Raw genomic sequence first — 20,820 nt, forward strand, 5'->3', positions numbered from 1 at the left:
ATGCTGCCCAGTCCAATGTTGTGCCTGATCTAGAAGAATTAGTTTCCAGACAGCGTAGTGTAGTATTGCTAGTTTTGCATTTTTAAAGCTGTTAGGGAGCAGTTTATATTAAACTTGTCCTTTCAGATGGTCAAAAACACAGTTTGAAGCCTAACTGGGTTGACATAGGGAACACGTCGGATATTCAAAAAGCGTAGTTTGAAGTTTAACCCTAAACTAGGGTTATGTGAAGGGCATTCACACAAAAACGAGACATGATTTTAAAATCTGTTAGTTAAAACACCTGCTCCTAGGCTTGAGTGGGGAAAGAAATGCCAGCCATGAGTCTTCAGTAAATGACACTGAAGTTGCATATTGCCTAAACGGGAATACGTGTTAGTGTCGGATGGAAATGAGCCTGCACGGCCTTAAATGCTGCGCTGACGGATCTACGTTAGTAATAACAAGCATCAAGCGGCTACATATTGCTAAACAGACAGTTTGTGTAAAGAAATGTTATGCTGAGCTCTTCCCCGGTTCTGTAATTAGCTTTCTGCATGCAGGCTCTGAGACATCCTACTCGCTGTGGACTGGGCGGCAAAGGGGAGGAGTGCCAGGTTGACCAGAAAAAAAAAAAAAAGCTTTTTTTACGTTTTTTAAAAAAGAGCCTTGTCTGTAAATGATAGGGGATAAATACGGGGAGGGGGAGGTTGCCAACATTTCTGTGGATTCCCAGACTCTCTCCCTGCTAACCGAGAGCGCAGAGCTGACGGCTGGGAGAAAGGTGGAAAGTTTGTGCTTTTTTTCCAAAGCTCCACTACATGCTGTACTTTTCCCATACGACGTGAGCCGGTCGGTGTTGCACGAAAGGACGGCGTTCCTCCTTTTTCTGCTTCAGCGAAACATGCAGGAGCCTAGCTCACCGTCTTGTGTCTACGGGGAAATATGCTTTGCGTCGAAACCACACCTCAAAACAAGTAAATAGAAACTTGCCTCACGTCGGGGGGGGGGGGGGGGGAGAGGCAGGGGGGGAAGACAAGATTCAATTGTCGCTACCTCTTTTCCTCTACTCGTCTTCCTTCTTCCTTGTCCTCTGCGCTATTTCTGTAAAACGCTGAAAAACTTCATTTTCACAGGGTATGGAGGAGGGGGGACGGGGATGTATATCGCTGGGCTGATATTTATTAGCAGCGGGTTTCGCGTACGAGTTGCCTTCAGGACAAAAAATAATTAATCTGAATGACTGCCCTTAAAACCCTTTTGAAGATGAAAGGTAGGACAAGACAGTTGCTCTAAAGTGCCCACATTAGCAGTGCTTCTTTACAAGACTATAAATAATAGTAAAAGCACGAGAGAAACCTCGGCGGAGCGCCGCACTTGCTGAAAACCCGCTTCCACTCCGGGGCGAGCGCCGCGCCGGCCGCTCCTTCCCGGGGACTCTGCGCCGGGCACCGCTCCGCGGCTGCTGCCGGGTGATACCGCCCTGCCGGAGGCGGCACCGGGATCGGGATCGGGATCGGGATCGGGATCGGGATCGGGATCGGGATCGGGATCGGGATCGGGACCGCTCGCCGGTGCCGCCGCTACGGGGCAGGGGCGGACCGGGCCGGGCCGGGCCGGGCGGCGGGGAGGAGCTGCCCGCGCTCCCCGTAGGCAGGGCGGGCGGCAGGGCCGGCCCCCTCTCCGAGCTGGGTGGGGTATAGGGGGGGCCGGGGGTGGAGTAGGGTGAAATAGAGGCGGGCGTGTGTCACCGGGTAGATACCCGCGGCCAGGTACAGGCGGAGGCACTGACGACACCGGAGTGGATGCGCTCTGGGCTGGTGCTCCTGGGGAGTGAGCGCACGAGTAGCCACCGCCCGCCCGCCCGGAGCCGCCCGTGGGTCACTCGCTCTACGCCGGGGCGGGCAGCCCGTCCGCGCCGCGCCCGCCGCCAGCCCCATGGCCACCAGGGTGCTGACCATGAGCGCCCGCCTGGGGCCCGTGCAGCAGCCCGAGGAGCCGGTGTTCGCGCAGCTCAAACCCGTGCTGGGGGCCCGGGAGGCAGCGATCTTCCCTGGAGAGGACCTGAAGCAGCAGCCGCCGCCGCAGCAGCAGCAGCAGCACCCGGGGGGCGGCGGCGGGGGCGGCGGCGCGACCCTGCCGGCGGAGGAGATGGTGCAGGTAGGCAGCGGGCACCGCTCACAGCCCCCGCTGGGCACTCGGTGCCCGCACAGAGCCCCGGCCACCGCGCCTCGCCCTGGCGGGAGCGGCCGCTGCGGAGCGGGCGCGACTGGGTGGGGCCGGGCTGCGGGGCGAGGGCGGTGGACACCGAAGTGCGGGGCTGTGGCGGCAGTGGCAGAGTGTGGGTGTGTATATGTGGGTCTGTGTTCGCGTGTGTGTGTGTGCGGGGAGCGGCCACGCCGCCCATCCCGCCCGTGCGGAGCGGGGAGCGCTCCCGTGTTCCCGCCGGTGGAGCGCGGCCGAGGCGGGGCGCGGGCTCCGGAGGCGGCGGCCGGGCCGTCCCGGGGCGGCGGGGGGAGCGGGGCTGCCCCTGCGGGTGTGTTGAAAGCTACAGCTGCTGCCTTCGCACTTGCCCGGCGGCAGAATTAGAGCGGCCGCCTGTCCTCCTCGCCCACGCAGGGAGTCATGTTCGGGGAGCGCGGGGGGGGGGGGGAGAGCACACGACGCACCGGGTAAGCGGGGACTTCCCAGGACTTTGTGCCTGTCCCAGGAGGCTGTTTGGGAGCGGATCCGCAGGCAAACAGCTGGAGGAGCTAAAAGCGGGAAGGTGCCAACCGCAGCCGGGCTCCAGCCCGCGGACGGTGCCCGCTCCAGGGGCGGCTCCCCACGCCTTGCGAGGCACCGGCGTCCCCCGGGTCGGCGGGGAGAGAGCCCCGGTGCCGGGCAGCGCTCTGTCGGGCGCTGCCTTTCGGTGGTGTCTTCCCCAGCGAGTAAATAACTCCCCGTCTTCAAAGCGAGCTGCCCTCGACTCGTAAACAAGAGCTGGAAAAAGTAGCCTGGCATGTCGGGGCAGATCCAGATCAAAGGGACGGGAAGGCGGCTGTGTTTGTTTGTGGTGTTTAACGGGGGTCTTTGAAGAAAGGTCCTAAAATCCACTTTCGGGCAGAGTTGCTGTTTGTCAGCTGCTTTTGCTTGCGGAGTGCTAAACGGGTCTGGTATGAGCGCTCTCTTGACAGGGCAGGGGGGAATGTAGCATTTGCCCACTGAAGAGTGCGTGATAAATGTTTTGCCGATGACTGTACACCAGTAATGTATAGGGCTCCAGCCACCCACGGATTCCCTCGCACTACTGTGCTAAGAGGATGATTTTCCAGTAATTAAAGAGCTCTCCGAGAACCGAAGCATGGATAGGGATATGTTTATCACGCTGTTAGCCAATTATACACTGCATAGATTATTATTGGTTTAAGTGTAGTCCTGGAGACACTTTACACAAAGAGTACTCTGATGTAGTCAACCCGTCTTCTTTTTATTCGATATTACTAATAACTTTACACTTCGGTGTTGTATTTCTAATTAAATACCGTTCTTCTAGGGATGAAATATCATGGAAGTATGGAATATATATATATAAACATTATTTGAAGTATTACTATTCAAATAGCCAGCTGAGGATGTGGCTTTTACAGTTAGCATTTCAAAGAGAAGCGGGTGAAACAGATAGGCAGTGACCCTGCTCGAGCAGTGAATTCCAGAGCAGGAGATCTGCAGATTAGGCACAGTGCCTGTCACTTCTGCGCTTCGCACTGTCTTTTAGGCATAAAAGATGTAAACTTTGTGTATGCTGAAACATCAGATTGGTCTTAATGTGTGAACAGCTTGTTCCATGACTTTATCTCCTTGTCTTTGATGATGTTGATCAGTGTGCTGATTGTAAAATCAGCCAGGTTTTCATTAGTGTGAGCGTTCATAGCTTCCTCCGTAGGTGTCTTGTGGCTGGCTGAACAGTATTGCCTTTTATTTGTAAAAGCTCACATGACTTAGATGCCATCATCTTTCTTAGCTGGTAACAAATCATATGGATTATGGTCTGTTTTGTCTTTGTAGACAAGATGTGAAATGGAGAAATACCTGGCACCCCAGCTCCCGCCTGTTCCTGTCATCCCTGAACATAAGAAATACAGAAGAGACAGTGCCTCGGTTGTAGACCAGTTTTTCACTGACAGTGAAGGGTTGCCTTACAGCATCAACATGAACGTCTTCCTACCCGACATCAGCCACCTTAGAACTGGCCTGTACAAATCTCAGCGACCCTGTGTAACCCACATCAAGACAGAGCCGGTCACCATCTTCAGTCACCAGAATGAAACTACTGCCCCTGCCCCTGGCCCTGCTCCCACTCAGGCCCTCCCCGAATTTACCAGCATCTTCAGCTCCCACCAAACTCCTGATGTGAACAACATTTTCATCAAGCAGGAGCTTCCTACTCCAGATGTCCATCTTTCCATCACGCCCCAGCAAGGCCAGTTGTATCAGCTGTTGAGCTCACCGGATTTAGACATGCCCAACACCACTCCTCAGGCAGCCGTGATGGACTCCCTTAACAATGTCTCCATGCCCTCAGCCATGGCGGGCCTTAACACGCTCTCCTCAGCTGTCCCACAGACTGCGATGAAACAGTTCCAGGGCATCCCCCCCTGTACCTACACCATGCCAAACCAGTTTCTGCAGCAGCAGGCCACTTACTTCCCTCCTTCGCCCCCAAGCTCAGAGCCTGGAAGTCCAGATAGACAAGCAGAGATGCTGCAGAATTTAACCCCCCCTCCATCATATGCCGCAACTATAGCATCCAAGCTGGCGATTCACAACCCGAATTTACCAGCAACTCTGCCCATAACCCCCCAGAACATCCAACCTGTCCGATACAACAGGAGAAGTAACCCAGATTTGGAGAAAAGACGTATCCATTACTGTGACTACCCAGGTAAGCAATCTGTGCCAGAAAATCCCAGCACTTGCAATAAAAAAAAACCTGTGAATAATCATGGATGAGGTATAAGTGTTTTTCTTTAGTGCTCTACACCTAGGGAGAACCAAATAGTTTTTTGTCCAAGTAGAATTTGTCTTCATTGTTGTTTTATTTTGAGTGGAACACTCCCACATTCTTTAAGTAATAGATACTCTTCATGTCATTTGTCAGTCTCTTGAGCTCATTTTACCAATTTGGACTCTATAGAAAACAAAAAATTGGACTCTATAGAAAACAAAAAACAAAAAATATGACTTTTGCTAGTGTAAATCAATGTGACTGTCCAGTATCCATGATGGAGCAGAGGCTCAGTTTGATCAGGGCAGTACAGCTCAGTTTAAATTTTCTGGCAGAGCAAAAATAATTTCAGCTCCCAGTAGCCAAGGCCACAGCCATTCTTCCCTCTTACAAACAAGAGATTCAGCTGCCCTCGTAAATCCATTGAAACAGTTTCTGAAAATTGTCCACAGATGGATTGCCTTCTATACTGAAGGGAAAGAGGGACCTGGCTATAAAGTGTGCCTCCATGTACAACATGATCCCAGATACAGGGCGTGCACACCCATTGTAGCGCAGAGAGAAGTTGCTGCTCCCCTTTACCAACATAACTCTTGGTGCCGTGTCACCCATTCGGTGTGCCAGATGATAAATACCCAGTGGAAGAGTTATGTTGAGCCCTGGGTGATGATGACACGGAGTCTGGCTTGATCAAGTCCTCTTGGAAATTTTTGAAAAATAATCTCCCCGTGCAAAGTTGTTGACCTACGTAGCAGGTGTTACTGTACATAGATTGTAGCTATTGGCCTATATACTACATTACAAAGCAGTAAGTCTGCCTGAAACATACATGTTTTTCTCTTTTCTGTGTAAAGCATCATATCTCTAGGAGCGTTCTATAAAAAGTTTTAATTCTAAATGGCAAAGATGATGCCAGAAAGTAGTAAACTTAAATGTGTCCTGATAGTACCCCAGCACTGAATGAGGAAGTTTAAATGTAGTGTGGAGTGTTTTCTGTTCTCCCTACTGAAGCCTCTTTGCCTTTTCTGGTTCTTTTTTGTTGTAGGCTGCACAAAAGTTTATACAAAGTCTTCTCACTTAAAAGCGCACCTGAGAACTCACACAGGTATGTACTCGCTCTCTCGCTGTCTCTCGTTCGTCCGTGGCTGACGCGTTTTCTGACAGTGCAAGCGCGCGGGGTCTGCCAGCTTCTCCCTGTTTTCTCTAGAGTGGTGTGGACAGACTGGCAATTCAGCTACAAAATACTTGAATATTGGTAAATGAGAAGTAAAATTTCTTTTATTAATGCAGTTTTTTTAAACCTCAACGGAACTCAAAATAGCTGACAATAAAGTAGATTGAAACTTTCCTTTTCAGTCTAAAATGCCATTAAAATATTTTTAAAAAAAGGTCTTCCCCCTCCCCCCCCGAATAGTGAATTAAACATAGTAAACATGTTCTACTTTTGAAGATTTATCTCAGTAGATAGAATTTTCTGGTTTGGGCTTTCTCTCTGACCTTTTAGAATTATTTAATCTTAGAATTTTTCAGAAACATCATGAAAACTCCCAAGATACGTCCATTTACTTCGTCCTTAGCATTAAGTGGGCTTTATTTTTTTGAAAGACAAATGGTTCTCCATGTTTATCTTAAAAAAAAAAAAAAAAAAAAGGACATAATTTCAATTTTTTTTTTCTGTCAGGGAAAGACATTAAAATGGAGAAAATTAAAAGCGTCAGTGTGTCACACTTGTTTTTTGTACCCTGATCAAACGCTGCCTGCAGCTACAGAGGCAGTCCCTCTTCCTGGGCCCGTGAGGAGCGGAGCTGGGGATGGTGTTGGTTGTGTGTAAGCACAAGAGCTGTGAATGCTGAGGACGGTGGCTGGGAGGTGGAACTGCCCCAGATGTTCTTCCCAAGCTTTCACCTGCTGAGGGAGGGGGAAGAAGGAGAGAGGGAGAGAAAGAGAAAAACATAGCTCACCACCAGCACACCTGAAACTGTTAAGGACAGTTCTTTGCTGGGATCTTGGTAAAGAACCACTCATGCTAAATCAGTGAAAAGCACGTGACTGATTTTGTAAAGAAATGAAGTGAGAGGGCTGCGACTCCTGTTTTTAGAAGCGAGTGTGAACCTTGGTTCTTCTATGCATGGGCTTAGAATCAGAGAAAAACACGGGTCACAGTTCAAGCAACTTTGTTATTGAAGCAGACTGTCAGCGCTACGGCTGTGCCGTTCAAGGAGTGAGTTTTCACCTGAGCTATGATCTAACAAAATGTTTCACTATCTCTATGGAAACAAGGCCTTCTTTTCAGCAGCTATTATTAATGGATTGTTAGATTATTGTAGAGAAGTTGAGTATGTCCAGGCTAAGTGTTACTAAGGAAATCTTGTTTTCTGAAATGAAAGTTTCCTGTGTTGTACAGTGAAAAATTAAAAAAACTGTAGAAGATTATTGTTTTTAATTAGTACCAGACTAAACACCAATGCTGTTAAAAATATTCTTAATATATAATCACTAGCAGTAAGTTTAGTAAGAAAGGAGTATTTTCATGAGGCTGTAAATCTGAGTAGTGTCAGAGAGTAGAATCCCCCTTTAATAAATAATCTGTAAATTTAAGTGTACGATTTCCATTTGCGCACTTCAGCCAGGAACTAAATACCAGTTTTAATTATCTTGATTGCTATTATAAAATAACTAGGAAGAGAGATAAAAGCAAAGCTTTAGTCTAAACATTAACATTGCATAGTCAGCATTTCAAATGGACACTATTCCTTTTTTAAAATCAATTTATATCTTTTCCTGTACCTTGAGTAGTAATGACTTCAGGGTTTACAAATGTAGTTCTTGTATGCATAAAAATACATACCTCATTGCTAGCATGTATTGCTTAGGGTCACTAATGTTTATTGTTGCCTTCACTTTTTTACCTAGAAATGTGGGTAAATGTGCAAAGGTCAGAGGAGCTGATGTATTCATGGAAACAAGAATGTTGTTTTAGATAAAAATCTAGTGAACTTAAGCAGGTCTGTAACACAAAGGGTCTTCTGGGGAGGTGAATGAAGGGATAAACTGTCTAAAGCGTGCATTACATGCAAGAATGTGAGTCCGTATCCTGTTACCTGCAGTATTTCAGAGTTTGGATTAGTTTAACTCTCTTGAATATTCACTTCATACTTGAAGATTTCCAGCACCGATTCTGATCTCTGCCTTAACATACGGCTGAAGTGTGTTTTAAGAGCCAGATCTCTGACTTAACGTTTGATCAATAAAAGAATGTAAAGGTAAAGAGGTGCAAACTCGGGGAAACCTGTGCAGTTAGTTGCTCAGCTCCCCCAAGTGTGCAAGGGAATCTCGTTATTGATCTCCAAAGGACTCGATGCCGAGGGCTAAATCAGGATGTGTGCCTCTGCATCCCATCCCCCCAGAACTGTGAATTCATACAGCACTAATAAGTTTTGATTTTTTAGTTTTAAAACATTTTAAAAAGACTTTTGTGAAGCTTTTACCTTCAAAGTCTAAAGCAAATGTCACGTAATCCATTTTAATAAAGTTGTGTGTGATATTCTTTCAAATCCCTTCAGGGATAGCAGACCTGTTTATCTGGCTAAACCCGTTCTTTAGTAATCATGGACCACTGAAGTTGTTCTCTCCTTATTCTTAGTTTCTTAACAATACCTTTTAAAATTGGCTGCAGTCTCTCTCTCATCCCAACCAGTCCCCGCCCTTCTCAGCAATCTGTCATCTTAAAATAAAAGAGCCTGCAGCAAAGTTTGTCTGCCATTAAAAGTCAAGACAGACCTTATGGTTTTCCTTTTGTATTGGAAAATCTCAGCCTTTTCACGGTATTTATTTAGCAGCCTTTCTCTTCAGAAGGGTTTTCCCTGGGTTTAGTAGATTTTCTTTGAGAACAAACCTAAAGCAAATGTTACTTCTGATAGATGGAATGTAGGCTGTAGTCTATTTTTTTTTCAGTTCAGATATGACCACACTGTCAGACTTCATAAATTACATCTAAATGAAACTACAGAAGATGGGCAAGAGGAAAATCCCATTTATTTTTCTTTTTAGGTGTTCCCAAGCTGTTTACCTTACACCAAGTCAGGTGGTGTAAAGTGATATAGTTATGCTGATTTAATGTAATTACACTGGACTCTTGCTGTTGATCAGGAATCCAGTATTCCCGTTAAGAGCTAAGATAGGGTTGTGTATTTGTACCAGTTGCTGAAGCAGGCACACGTTTTTCTTTCCCTACGTAATGCTTTAGCATTTGTTAATGATGAAATAAATTTTAGTTGGTAGATCGGCAACCCCAAAACAGAATATGAGCAAAGGCTCAAGTGTTGAAAAGATACAGAACACTTTTTGTCCATTTCCATGCAGTTCTGGAGCAGGTGTGTGGTACATTTTAATACCTTAAAACACTTCCGTATGATACCTGAATCTGGTAGTTGCTTCTGAAACAGGTAAAATGGTATCCAGTATTTTAAAGTACCTATTGAAACATCTTTCAAAAGAGGTTGGTTTTTTTGACCTTTTGAAGCAGGGATTTTCTTTTAAAATAATCTTTAAAATCATCTTACCTGCTCGCCCTGGAACAAGTTTCGTTTTGTAGCCGGCATTGTGCAGCTGCGGTATATAATGTGTGAGGGGGCTGCGCGTTTATCGTGGGCTGTTCAGCAGCAAAGCCACCTGAAAGCTCCGGCGTAATGGCTGCACGTCCAAATTGAAACGTGCTGGATCCCAGGGAAAAGCAGTTACTTTCGTATTGCAGATAAACTGCATTCATTCTTCTTCTGGCATCCGAGTATATACATATATATCGAGTAATCATTTAGAAACAGCAATCCTATAACATATCCTTTTAGATTTCTTTATATGCCAAACATTTGGATTGTGGACATTGACCGTTTGCTGTGCAGGCACCTGGAATACCATACCTGTATGCTACCTGTAGTGCAGGGGGGTTTTATTATTTCTGTGAGCAGCTGCACACTTCAGAATTGTGTATGTTTTTAAGAGGAAAATCTGTGATTGTTTTGAACACATCAAGGCATGCACATTGAGGACATTTTCCAGCTGCATACTGGTTTTCTGTATACAGAGTCTTTGTACAGGCATGTTCTCTGGTCACATGGTGGGTTTGCCATTAATAGTTTCTAGTATTAACTGCAGAACTATTTCATCTCTATCTATAGATCTAGCTTGTATTTGGTGATGGGAAGTGGAAGCCGAGATAACTCAAGAGAAATGGCATTTCTCTAATGAGATGCACTCAAAATACTTCCACTGTCCCTGGTTATTTCAAATGTTTATATAGGCATAGAACAGCTGCTGACTTGTGTGGTTCCTCAAGGTGTTAAACATTTTATTTTATTTTAGATCTCTGCCTCAATAAATCCAGAATTAGACTGATGGTACATCAGAATTAGAACCAGTTGTAAGCAGTAGACGTCAGCAGTCCCTGGGACTCAGCACTCTGAGTTCATTATACCTGTATAGGGACACTTGTTAAAGATAGTGCCATTTGCCTGGGAATTCAGAATGCCCCAGGTTCAGAAGGGGAGACAAGTAGTAGTTGGGCTCCTGCATGTTGGGAAAACACGTATCAACTCAAATCACACCAAGACTTTGGGAAGAGATTTCACTCCTGGTGCGCAAATGAGGAATGGAGGCCCCAAAGGAATCTGCCTTGGATCATGGCTGCAGCCTTGCATGTACATAGCAGACCTCATCCTGAAATCGTGAAAGCAGCAATTAAGTAGTATTTCTGTGCAGACGCAGTTTCTTTGACCTGTTAGATGAGTCAGTTGCATAGATTACATTTTAAGGAGCTGTCAGTAAATGCCATCATTGATAGAGACCATAAGGAAAAGTGGAAGAGAGTTAAATAAAACTGTTGACAAAGTGCATTAAAGTGCAGTGTTGCTAGGCACTGCTGCAGGGTGTGTTAGTATCTTTTATTTATGAATTCTGCTAAAGCCATTAGTTGCCTGTCTGAGAAATGGAAGTACATTATTTTCCTGTGCCAACCACAGTTTAAGGGAAAATAATGCATTTTTTTCAAACACTTCATGAATGATCTGGTTTTTTATCTGAAGTCATGAGCTGAATGAGAAGTGTTTGAATGTGTTGCTCAAAAGAAGGTGAAATCTTAGCAGCATAAACCTAAATTTTATTTAAATATTACTGATCATTCTCATCGGCATCCAGCATACAACTTTTATGAAGCAGGAATTAAATTCCAAGGTGTCAGGTGGGGGTATTCCTGTTAGATTTCAGATACTGAAAAGAAAAGCCTGATATTTTCTTTTTGATTAAAAGCCTAGAAAGTCCCTCTAAGCATGAAAGCTTAAAAAAACTGTTGTTTCTGTCAATTGCTCCCTGAGAGGATTAAACTTCAGTTCCAGGATATTTGATTCTTGATAAGGAAACTGTTGACCTAAGAGACCGGCTTTAAATATAGTTCATTTTGAGACCGCCCTACATAGGCTAGTACAGTTCCAAGATTCGCAGCAATTGCCAGTGATTAAAACTTTCCATTATTTGATCAGACATTCTTTATTGTAATTAATTTCTGAGGCTTGACTGGGACGATTGACTCCTGGTTCCATCCAGGGTAGTGTGTTGCTTGTTGTTTGTTAGATGACCTGCACCTCCCATTGGTGAAAGATTAGAAACATTTAAGTAATGTCCTAGTTTAGTCTGAGTATCTTGGTAGCAGCATTCCTGTCCTGTCAGGCTGCATTATTTATATTCAGGGATCTCTAACACTCTGATTAAGGACATATTAAAACCTTTGATTTTGGCAAGTGTACAGTGCCTTGCTTTGAGTTAAAATAGCTTTAATGTATTGCTTTAATTTTTTTTTTCTTTGGTGTGTGTGTGCATACAGTAGATGCAAATCTGGAAGTCTACAGTATGTGTTTAATAAATTCCATTTTAAGAGCACCTCTTATCTGACTGTACTAAAGCCAGTGTTATTGGTGAGAGAGCTAAAGAGCTTGTTCTTGTACCACAGCATAGGTAAGGAAATGTGTTCTTCAGCACAGGATGTGTAGACACGGCCGTGCACCCCAAATGGCATGGATTTCTTATAAACCTATTTAAAAAAAAATTCCTTTCCTCTTTGTTTGCATATCTCCTTGAAGAGAGACCACCTCTGTTAAGACAGAATGTTATACCAGAAGGAAAATAAACCATTGCACAGGCCAGTCAAGATTCCCCACTAATCCTTGAACTGCGTAAGACAACACTTAGCAAAATAAGTGCGCTTCAAGCACTGGTGGGAGTGCTTAGAAGGTAATGCCTTCTGCACCTCTGTAGTCAGAAAGTGAATTCCTTTCACTGTCCTCTTTGATCACCAGTCAGTTATCTTTTATTCCTCTTCATGCTTCATTTATCAGTGATCGGACTTTTGTGCTGAGCTCAAATCTCTCTGTTAAAAAATTCCTTAAAATGCTGTTTCATTGTGAAGTAGTGTTTAATAGTCCCCCTTTAGCCACTACTATAGTAGGCAGAGACTTCATTGCATTTAAAAGTGTGCAGCATATGTTGCTCATTCATATCATTTATGGGTGGATGTTTTAAGCACTAAATGTTGTTGAATGTTTTGTCACTCACAGAATAAGCTGGATGTACCTCGTGTGCTGTCAGCCCTCTCATCCATCTCCGTCTTGGACAACTGAGAATTTTAGTGCACAAAAGAGCTTTTAAACACCTGAGGGATTATATATTTTGAAAACTCAGCTTTCTGTTCTTTCTCTAAAAAACCCAAAACCAAAACAGGCCAAGAAGCTGCTTTTAATGACGACTACAGCACTTAGGACTTAGTCAATAATAGAAAGAAGGTCTGATTTTAGGTGAATGTTGGGAGCAAAAAACTTTTGAATGCTTGCAGACATACACCCAGGTAACTGCATCCAGGTCCCATGACCCAGTCAGAGTTTAAAACTATGGTGCCATGAGCTAGAGAAACACTATTTCAAGCAAACTAAAATAGAAAAAACATTTCATTTGTTCTTATTTTTTCTAAAATTTGAGGCTATAGCATGTCAGGGAATTAAGACAACTGATGTTAACGTGAAAAATTTGAAGACAAATGCACCACAAAGCTTTGAGACAACATAAATCTTTTTAATAATCTGTTTTAAAGCTGAGCATTGTAAAAGTTATGTACATAACTGGTGCAGTTTTGGTGCAGAAACTTTGGCTTTGCCTGCCACAATTTTATCACACCGAGTTGATATTTTTAAGGCCAGCCACTTGCCACTGGAAATAATAAGCACAAGTAATATTAAAATGATGGCAAGACTGGAGGAGGGGCTGTCTTTATACTTTTATACCCTTATGAGCTGTAATCGGGTGCTGTCATTTTGAAGTCTCTGAAAAGTGTGCTGCTTTTTATTCCTTAAGGAAGCTCCAAACTCGCTGCTCTGACAGAAATTTCTGATAGGAAACAAGTGAAGTTGCAGGCATTGGCTGGTGTAATACCTGTGTTTGGATTTCTGCGTAACAATAGAGTTACCTAACTTTAGGTTTGAAAATCCAGCCCTTGCTGTTTACAACTTTATTTTTAAAGAAAGCCGTCCTAGCAGTGAATTGCAGAAATAAAGTCATAAAACTCTTTGGTGAAATAAGGAAGCTTATTTTCTTGTTAATGGGGAGATTCGTCAGTAATGGAGGCTGTCAGTGACTCGTTCTTTCCAAATAATTTCAAACAGAAACAGGTTCTTGAAGAGAGGCTGCGTGTTGAAGATAACAGGGTGTCTTCAAAATGTCTGTCACCCCCCCCACTGGTGGCACTGTGCCTTACCCAAATGAGTGTGGCCATGAGGGTCACTGCCAGCAACTGGAATTACATGTTAGGAAAGCAACTGGTGCATTTCAGCACAACTGAATCAGAAGAAGAGAAATTAAAGGGAGAAGAGGCAACACAGTATGTGTGCTTTACTGGTGCGGACCACTCTCTTTTGGTATTGATAAGAAACCCCAACCATGGGATCTGCCAGAGGAGATTTTATCTGTTGAGGTGGCTGGTTAGTGTAACGTATTTTATGCGAACATCTAAACATCTTTTTGACATCCTTGTAATCTCACAGCAGTATGAATAATTTTTTTATAACTAATAGGTACGTTGGAAGCAAAATAGTCTCCCTTCAGGTTAAACTCCCTTATCTCTTACTGCATGCTTTCTTTAAAAGATCTTCCAAGCTAAACATTAGGGCTTAAAATTTCTGTGCTCAAATACAAGTCTCATTCTCATGCTCCGCAAATGTATTTTTTTAAAACTGGAGAATGGATACATATTAAGAGCTCATGAACTTAAAAATACATTTTGTGATGTATAAGCCTAGCAAAATATTTTAAATCATTGATACTGGAAGGAGGTTGTGCAGAAATCCAATTAAACTTATGAAATCCCTATCGTGTTGAAGTATAATTTAAAGGAAAGCAGTTCTGTTTCCCAGAAGTGCTGTGTATAATATTTCTGGCTTGGGAAGAAAGGGTTGGAGTGTGCTATTTGGCTGGAAATCGGTACCAGCTTCCTCCATGGTGTTTTAGTTGAACAGTGTTGACATTCTAACAAATCCCGTGGAAGCTCCCCTGAAGTGGAGGAGTTAGCTGTTTTCTTGCTTTTACAGTGAAATATCTGTTTGATACCGCGATCGTGTTCCAGTAACTGAGCCGTACTGCCCTCATATTTGATGACCAGTGGCATTCTTGGTTTAACACCCTATAGAAGCCCTAAATGGCTGGAGCAAAACCAAATACTTCTGAAACTTTACGGCTACTGTATTTCGCACAATCAATAAAGTAAACAAATCTTACATTACTGTGTAGCCAACAAAAACAGTGGATAAAGAGTTCAGTGTCTCTTGTTGTGTATACCTGCTTTTTTAAAAACTAAGTCTTCAACCCAGGTTTCTCAGAGCTTTAAAGTCAGCACAGCAAAGAAATAGGATCCCTTCAGAAAATATGTGAGACTCTTTTTCCCTTGCTTGCAGGAACTTAAACCAAATTCTTATTTCTGCTAAATGACAAAAAGCATGTGTATAGGTTGGGAGAGAGGAAACACTACCAGCTAGTTGTTCTTCTGCTTGCTCTGAAGGAGTGAAAATTAATCTCCACCTACCTTTTTTTACCCCCCTTCCTTCTTGCCCAAAAGGAAAACATTTGAAATTGATTCAGTTTTTAAATAGAACTTTCCAACGGAAACTAGCATTACAAACATAGATATTCAGTATTTTACCCCTAGGATTTATTCAAAATAATCCGGGCCTCTACACTGGCACTAAAAATACATTTTCCAGTTCTCGCTGTTGGCTAAAGCAGGGGTTAAAAGCAGCGTTCTGGCTTTAATTTCCAGTACATAAAAGTAACACTATTAAAACAATCTGAGTAAGGCACCAGCTCGTTGCCTCTGCTCATCCCCTGAGCACCACTTGGTTTAGCTCAGGTCTGCAGAAGTCTGCCAGCAAGGAGGAGCGGTGCTGCTCTGCATGGCACTGCCTGAGCTTTTCCCCAGTGCAGCGCTGTTGCCCAGGAGGGTTCGTGGCTATGGCAGGCAGTGAAGTGACCACGACAGTGTGGTGAGTTTCTAAACAGTGTCTCTACAAAGTTGAGTGCCCTGGAGTTTGGTGGGGGTTCTGGCCATGGGACTCAGCATTGTCTGGGACGCCGTGGCACCCAGCAGGGCACAGGGATCACCACTACCCAGACTGCCAGCACGCCAGCACTTCCTCTGCCAGGAGCCTTCACAGTACCTGCTGACACTGCTTGTGTGTTAGGAAAAGTTTTAACGGGGAGCAGCTTTTTTTGTTGTTGTTTGGACTCTGACAGGGTCAGGTGCCACCTACACAGGACGACTTTGAGGCTGCTTTTACAGTGCAGCACAGTCCGACACTCAGTGAAAGTTGCGTGTACTACGTACCTCCTCAGCGCCAGACTTGGAAACAGATTTTAATCTCCAGGTCCCCATTCCAGTCCGGTCTGGATGTTCCCAGGCTTTTGTTAACCAGTGCTATTTTCCTGCCCTCTTTACCTTCTCTGTCATTCCTTGTATAAGTCTGCAAAACATAAGAGGAAGCATTCGGAGTAGATAGAGGCCTGACTGTATGTCCTCTGCCTGGAAAGTGAGGGTGTTGGCCTCACAGGACTCAGCATCAGGTGTAATGTGGCAGTTTTGAGTGAAGACTTCTAAAGAATAATTTAAAGTACATAGGGAGAAAAGGAAAAAGAAATGAGGAAAAGAAATAAATACATTGGTTCTAAATTAAGACAGTTCAAATGCAGGAGTAATGCTTTTGTGTAACCTCTGTGTGTGCACGTGTGTTTTAGCACAAAGTGTTCAAAGATCATCTCCCTGGTGCTGTGCTTTTGGATCAGCAACACAGGCTTTTACAGCCTCCATTAATAACCCAGTTAAAATATGCTGAGGATCATCTATACAGTGCAAAATACCCCTCACTGAATGGGGATCTTTCCTGTCATTCTATTGTGAAGACCAAATGTGTTATCTCAGCCGGCTTCACTGGTGTTAGAAAAGCTTTACACACTGGGTTTGCATGAAATCTGTATTTTAGCCTACAATATGTGTTTCATGGAGCAAAAAAGAATCCTGTATGATAGATCATTCCAGTCCTAATCAGCATCAGAATTTACTCTGAGTAAGTTCAGAATTTACTCAGACAGACTAAATTCAGCTGTGACAGAAATCTGTGATGATTTCTGTTCTGATTTGTGATCCACCAAATAATTACAAATTCTGTGAGAGGTGATGCCGAGCTCTTGTTTTTCCTAAGGGATGTTATGTTTCCAGCATGATTTCAATAAATCACAGTTGCTGTTTATGCAATGAGATTGTTAGGTGGTTAGTTTTTCTTGGAAAGGTCTGGTTCTGGTTGTGGCAACACCTGCCAGTGCAAAGTCACATCCCCATTAGGAGTAAAGGGCCAGTTCTGCACTCAGTGGTAGAAAAGTTGCTAGTTCATCAGATGAAGCAGTAGAAACTCCCAGACAAAAACAGTTTCATAATTTCATCTGCATGATAAATAAGTGCCTCTGAAGTAGTGTTTTGGAGCTTCTCAGATGGTTTTACCTGCATAACTGATGCAGAATAAGCCCTCTGATTGCAGGATACTGTCTTCTGTCTTTCTTCCACATGCTTGTGTGGTGGTAAAACAGGGAAAAGTATGAGGCACTTCATACTGCTGTCAGGGTAGAGGTTTGAGACCAGTGGAGTTGTAGAAGATCTGTAAGATGGATTAGAAAGAACTGTTTGAGAAGCTCAGCTTTGGTCAGTTACTGCTCCAGACGAAGCTACTGCCAGGTGCTTTGACACACTCGGTTTTCTTTCTCTTCTTGCCAAATGGGTCAAATTAATGTAAGATATATAGATAGCAATTCACTCTCCCAACTGAAAGGTGTTTTTGTCGAACAACACCAAACATTAACCTCTTTATTCATATGAAGCTTGCTTGTATGGTGACATCATGCCCACACAAGCTCCTAGGCAGGTGTACATACCCGTGTAAAATTCTGATTTCACACAGAAGTTGTCATGGCTGTGTGACTCCATATTTCTCCCATTTCAACAAACACCTGTAAATTGTAGGCATGCTTAAAATACTGTGTTTCTAGTTCTAAAATGGATGAATGTGAACATTTCAGCTGCTTGGGCTGGTATATTCAAGACCAGGTGGTTATTTTGAAGTTGCATTCAGAGCTGCTGTAACACAGCAAGTTTTCAGAGATACCATGTTCCTCCTATGTCAGTGTAGACTGCTGAAGACAGCAAGCACTTGCCACCTCTAAAATACGGCTACTTAAGCACCCGATTAAAGACATTTCATTCTGAAAATGGGTGCTTTGAACTTTGAGGCGCTTTCTCCTATATATAGCTAGCCCCAAGCAGGATACCACAAGTTTTTATTGCTTGTGACATTTTGGAAAATACTATCCCCGTTGTGTTTGTAACACACTGTGCCCCTTTCTTCACACATCAGAAGTTCTTGAACAGATCTGCACACTGCGAAGAATCCTTATTGATGTCTTCCTTCCCATTTCGGACCTCTTAAATAAGCACTGTATAACTTAGCTTACCCATTTTTGAAAGGTGGAAGTGTAAGTTACAAACCAGGCTGGATTGTCACATGAGACTGCTTTTTTTAACCCTGCATTTCTGTACCGTAGCTCTCTCCAATTTGCATGTTTGAAAATTTTGTGCATTTTACTGAGGTGTTAAATCCCATTTTCAAGAGCAAAATTTTCTGAGAAAAACAAAGGGGCTGTTAGTTTGGGGCTTGATGAATAGAGCTGTGAATAATGAGGATATGTCAGCTCCTTGTTTGTAATTGAGGTGCAGTGCCGTTCAGTGTGGACCCACATCAGTTTTCTGCTCGAGGGTTAGAGCTGACAGTTCATTTCTCTGTGCTCTCTTCCAGGTGAGAAGCCCTACAAGTGCACGTGGGAAGGCTGCGACTGGAGGTTCGCCCGCTCGGATGAACTGACGCGCCACTACAGGAAGCACACGGGGGCCAAGCCCTTCCAGTGCGCCGTCTGCAACCGGAGCTTCTCCCGCTCCGATCACCTGGCGCTCCACATGAAGAGGCATCAGAACTAAGAGCTGGACTGCTCATTGAGGCTGTTTTGTATCTATGCAATTTCTTATTGACTCTCAACATACAACTGAAATTAGTTGAATTTTTGAGTATATCCATTTAAAAGAAATCTCAAAAGAAACTGGAAATGTATATTTTGTATATTTATGCAGAAAAAGGGAAGACACTGTATCACGATTACCAGAGTGTTCGGTCGTTTGTTTGCTTTCATGATGTATATGGCTTTAGTCAGCAGGTTTCATCTCTTTACAAGTATTATATCTCGACACATTGCAGCTTTATACTTTTTTTTTTCCTCTTGCAGTGTTTTGACCAAAGCACTGTCATTATTGTGACAATGTTTAGTAAACAAATCAACGAGAGGATGCAGAAGAATGCACACAGTGGAAAAGCCATGAACTGTAATCTGTCAGGTTTTTACTGGACATACTTAAGTACATGCGGGGTTTTTTTTTAATGTTAAGCCATTCTGTGGATATAAATTACATAGAAAAATTAATAAACAGCCATAGAACAAAGCATTTTGTTCTGTGTGTTGCATGTTTGCTATGACAAAGATTTTGTAAATATGCAAATCAGCTTTTTAGGTTTAATACAAAAGTTTTCTAAGAAACATCTGAAAAAATCAGTTGTTTTACATTTGATAACATGGCACATTTATAAAAGTTACTTAAATACCTCTCAAAATAGTACCAATTTAGTCAGATGTTTTGTACCTGTTAACTCAATGGTGTGCACTGAATATTCAAAGCAGGATTTTGTTTTCAAATTGCTTAAAAGGGCAAAACATGCAGAATGAACTGTAAAGTCAATGTTGGAAGCCAAAATAGTGGGGATAGTTAAAATGAACACAGAATGTTAAACCTCTTACTATAAGCTAAACTTAGTATCACTTTAAAAAGAAGGATTTAGGATGCAGTTTCCATACACAGACATGTTAAGCTGGTTCAGCACCAGTACGATCTAGTTTCATGTGGATATTGGATGTAATTTGCTAGAAGGTAAAGGATACAGTAATTTTGTTTAAAATTACAGTGCAGTTTAGTTAATCCACTGTTCAGATTGACACACGCAGGGAAAAATTTTCTGCTGACAGAAGTAGCTGAAATTCCACTGAAGTCAATGAAATGGTGCCCTTTTATGCTAACTATGACTTTGATCCACCGTGCTCAGCCTTGAAATCATAGATGAAGGGCCAAAGATGAGGTTAGACCAGGTAGGATTTGGCCAGACAACAGGAGAAAACCAAACAAACCTAATAAGTGTCTGAAATTAACAAGCCGTAATATTAAGCTGTCAACCAAAGGCTAGAATAGACAATCAAAATACCAAAAAAGGGTCTTGCAGGAAAACCTAGCTTTGTTAAAACTGTTGTTTGTCTTTATTTATTTGTGGTATATGATAGACTCTTTTTTTTTTTAAGACAATTTTACGTATACTTGATAAATTATAGTTTTGTTTGTTATAGTTAGAAGTGTTGCTCTCCGTGTAAATAGTTGACAAACGATGTAAATAATTTTGTAAGGCTTCAAATGTTTATACGTGGAAACACATGCAGAAATTGGTTGCTGTTTTGCTTCTTTTGCCTCCCCCCTACCTTATTTTTGTATTGTGGTATTTCCTATGCAAATGATGGAGCAAACAGCTGTATAGTTGTAGAATGTTTTGAGAGAGAATGAAATGGTTTATATATAAAGACTCTTTTTTTTTTTGCAAAATAAAACAAAGTGCCTAATGTGTTTGTGCGTGTGTGTGCTCTCTCTAGCTCCTGACAGTGAAAGTTCTGTGTTTTGCAGTGGAAGCTGGAAATCATGACAGTATTAAGCAAAGAATGTCTGTTCTACATAGCAGGGACTGCCTCTTTGGAAAGTACCTGGCACTTCTGCATCCTGCCCTGATGAAAATAAGAAATGTGAAGGGATAAGGGTTGGTGCTTTCTGCCATCTGAGCTTTAAAGGAAATGATGGGTTGCCTGAAAACAGTTGCAGTTGTCCATCGACAGTAGCATGACTGGAAATCAAAGGTACCTGCTGGGTGTATAGAAGTATACAAATTCCTTCCCACTTTCAAAAGAGTTAAAACCTATTCACACTCATCAAGTGTTGGCCAAAAGAAATTTCTCTCCAAAAAGGTCCTTCCATGCCCTAGGAAGGCAGGAAGGTCCCGCAGCAGCACTATGCAATACCTACCATATCAATGTCTCCTTTTCAGTATTTCTCCCTTGGGAGATGGAAGTACAGTTCACTTGAAATT

The 20,820-nt window shown here is 43.2% G+C and overlaps 1 protein-coding gene across 2 annotated transcripts; it reads left to right on the forward strand.

Moving 5' to 3' along the window:
* The first annotated feature begins 1,736 nt into the window (after positions 1–1,736).
* On the forward strand, positions 1,737–20,288 carry KLF5 (KLF transcription factor 5). Of its 2 annotated transcripts, none has more exons than XM_082277661.1 (4): positions 1,737–2,139; positions 4,027–4,903; positions 6,012–6,071; positions 18,391–20,288. In XM_082277661.1, the coding sequence occupies exons 1-4, from the start codon at positions 1,918–1,920 to the stop codon at positions 18,567–18,569; spliced, it is 1,338 nt and encodes a 445-aa protein (XP_082133787.1). In that variant the 5' UTR covers positions 1,737–1,917; the 3' UTR covers positions 18,570–20,288. The 2 variants fall into 2 exon arrangements, with proteins under 2 accessions (XP_082133787.1, XP_082133788.1); XM_082277662.1 differs by lacking the exon at positions 1,737–2,139 and adding an exon at positions 2,289–2,324.
* The last annotated feature ends 532 nt before the right edge of the window (positions 20,289–20,820 follow it).

Source organism: Coloeus monedula (genome assembly GCF_965178545.1).
Source record: "Coloeus monedula genome assembly, chromosome: 3".
Taxonomy (NCBI): Eukaryota; Metazoa; Chordata; class Aves; order Passeriformes; family Corvidae; genus Coloeus; species Coloeus monedula.

What these genes read in the sequence shown, in the direction of transcription:
- KLF5 (XM_082277661.1), top strand. Translation starts at nt 1,918, where the DNA reads ATGGCCACCAGGGTGCTGACCATGAGCGCCCGCCTGGGGCCCGTGCAG. An exon ending in CGGCGGAGGAGATGGTGCAG is followed by an intron (nt 2,140 to 4,026) that starts GTAGGCAGCGGG and finishes TTGTCTTTGTAG; the next exon opens with ACAAGATGTGAAATGGAGAA. An exon ending in GCACCTGAGAACTCACACAG is followed by an intron (nt 6,072 to 18,390) that starts GTATGTACTCGC and finishes GCTCTCTTCCAG; the next exon opens with GTGAGAAGCCCTACAAGTGC.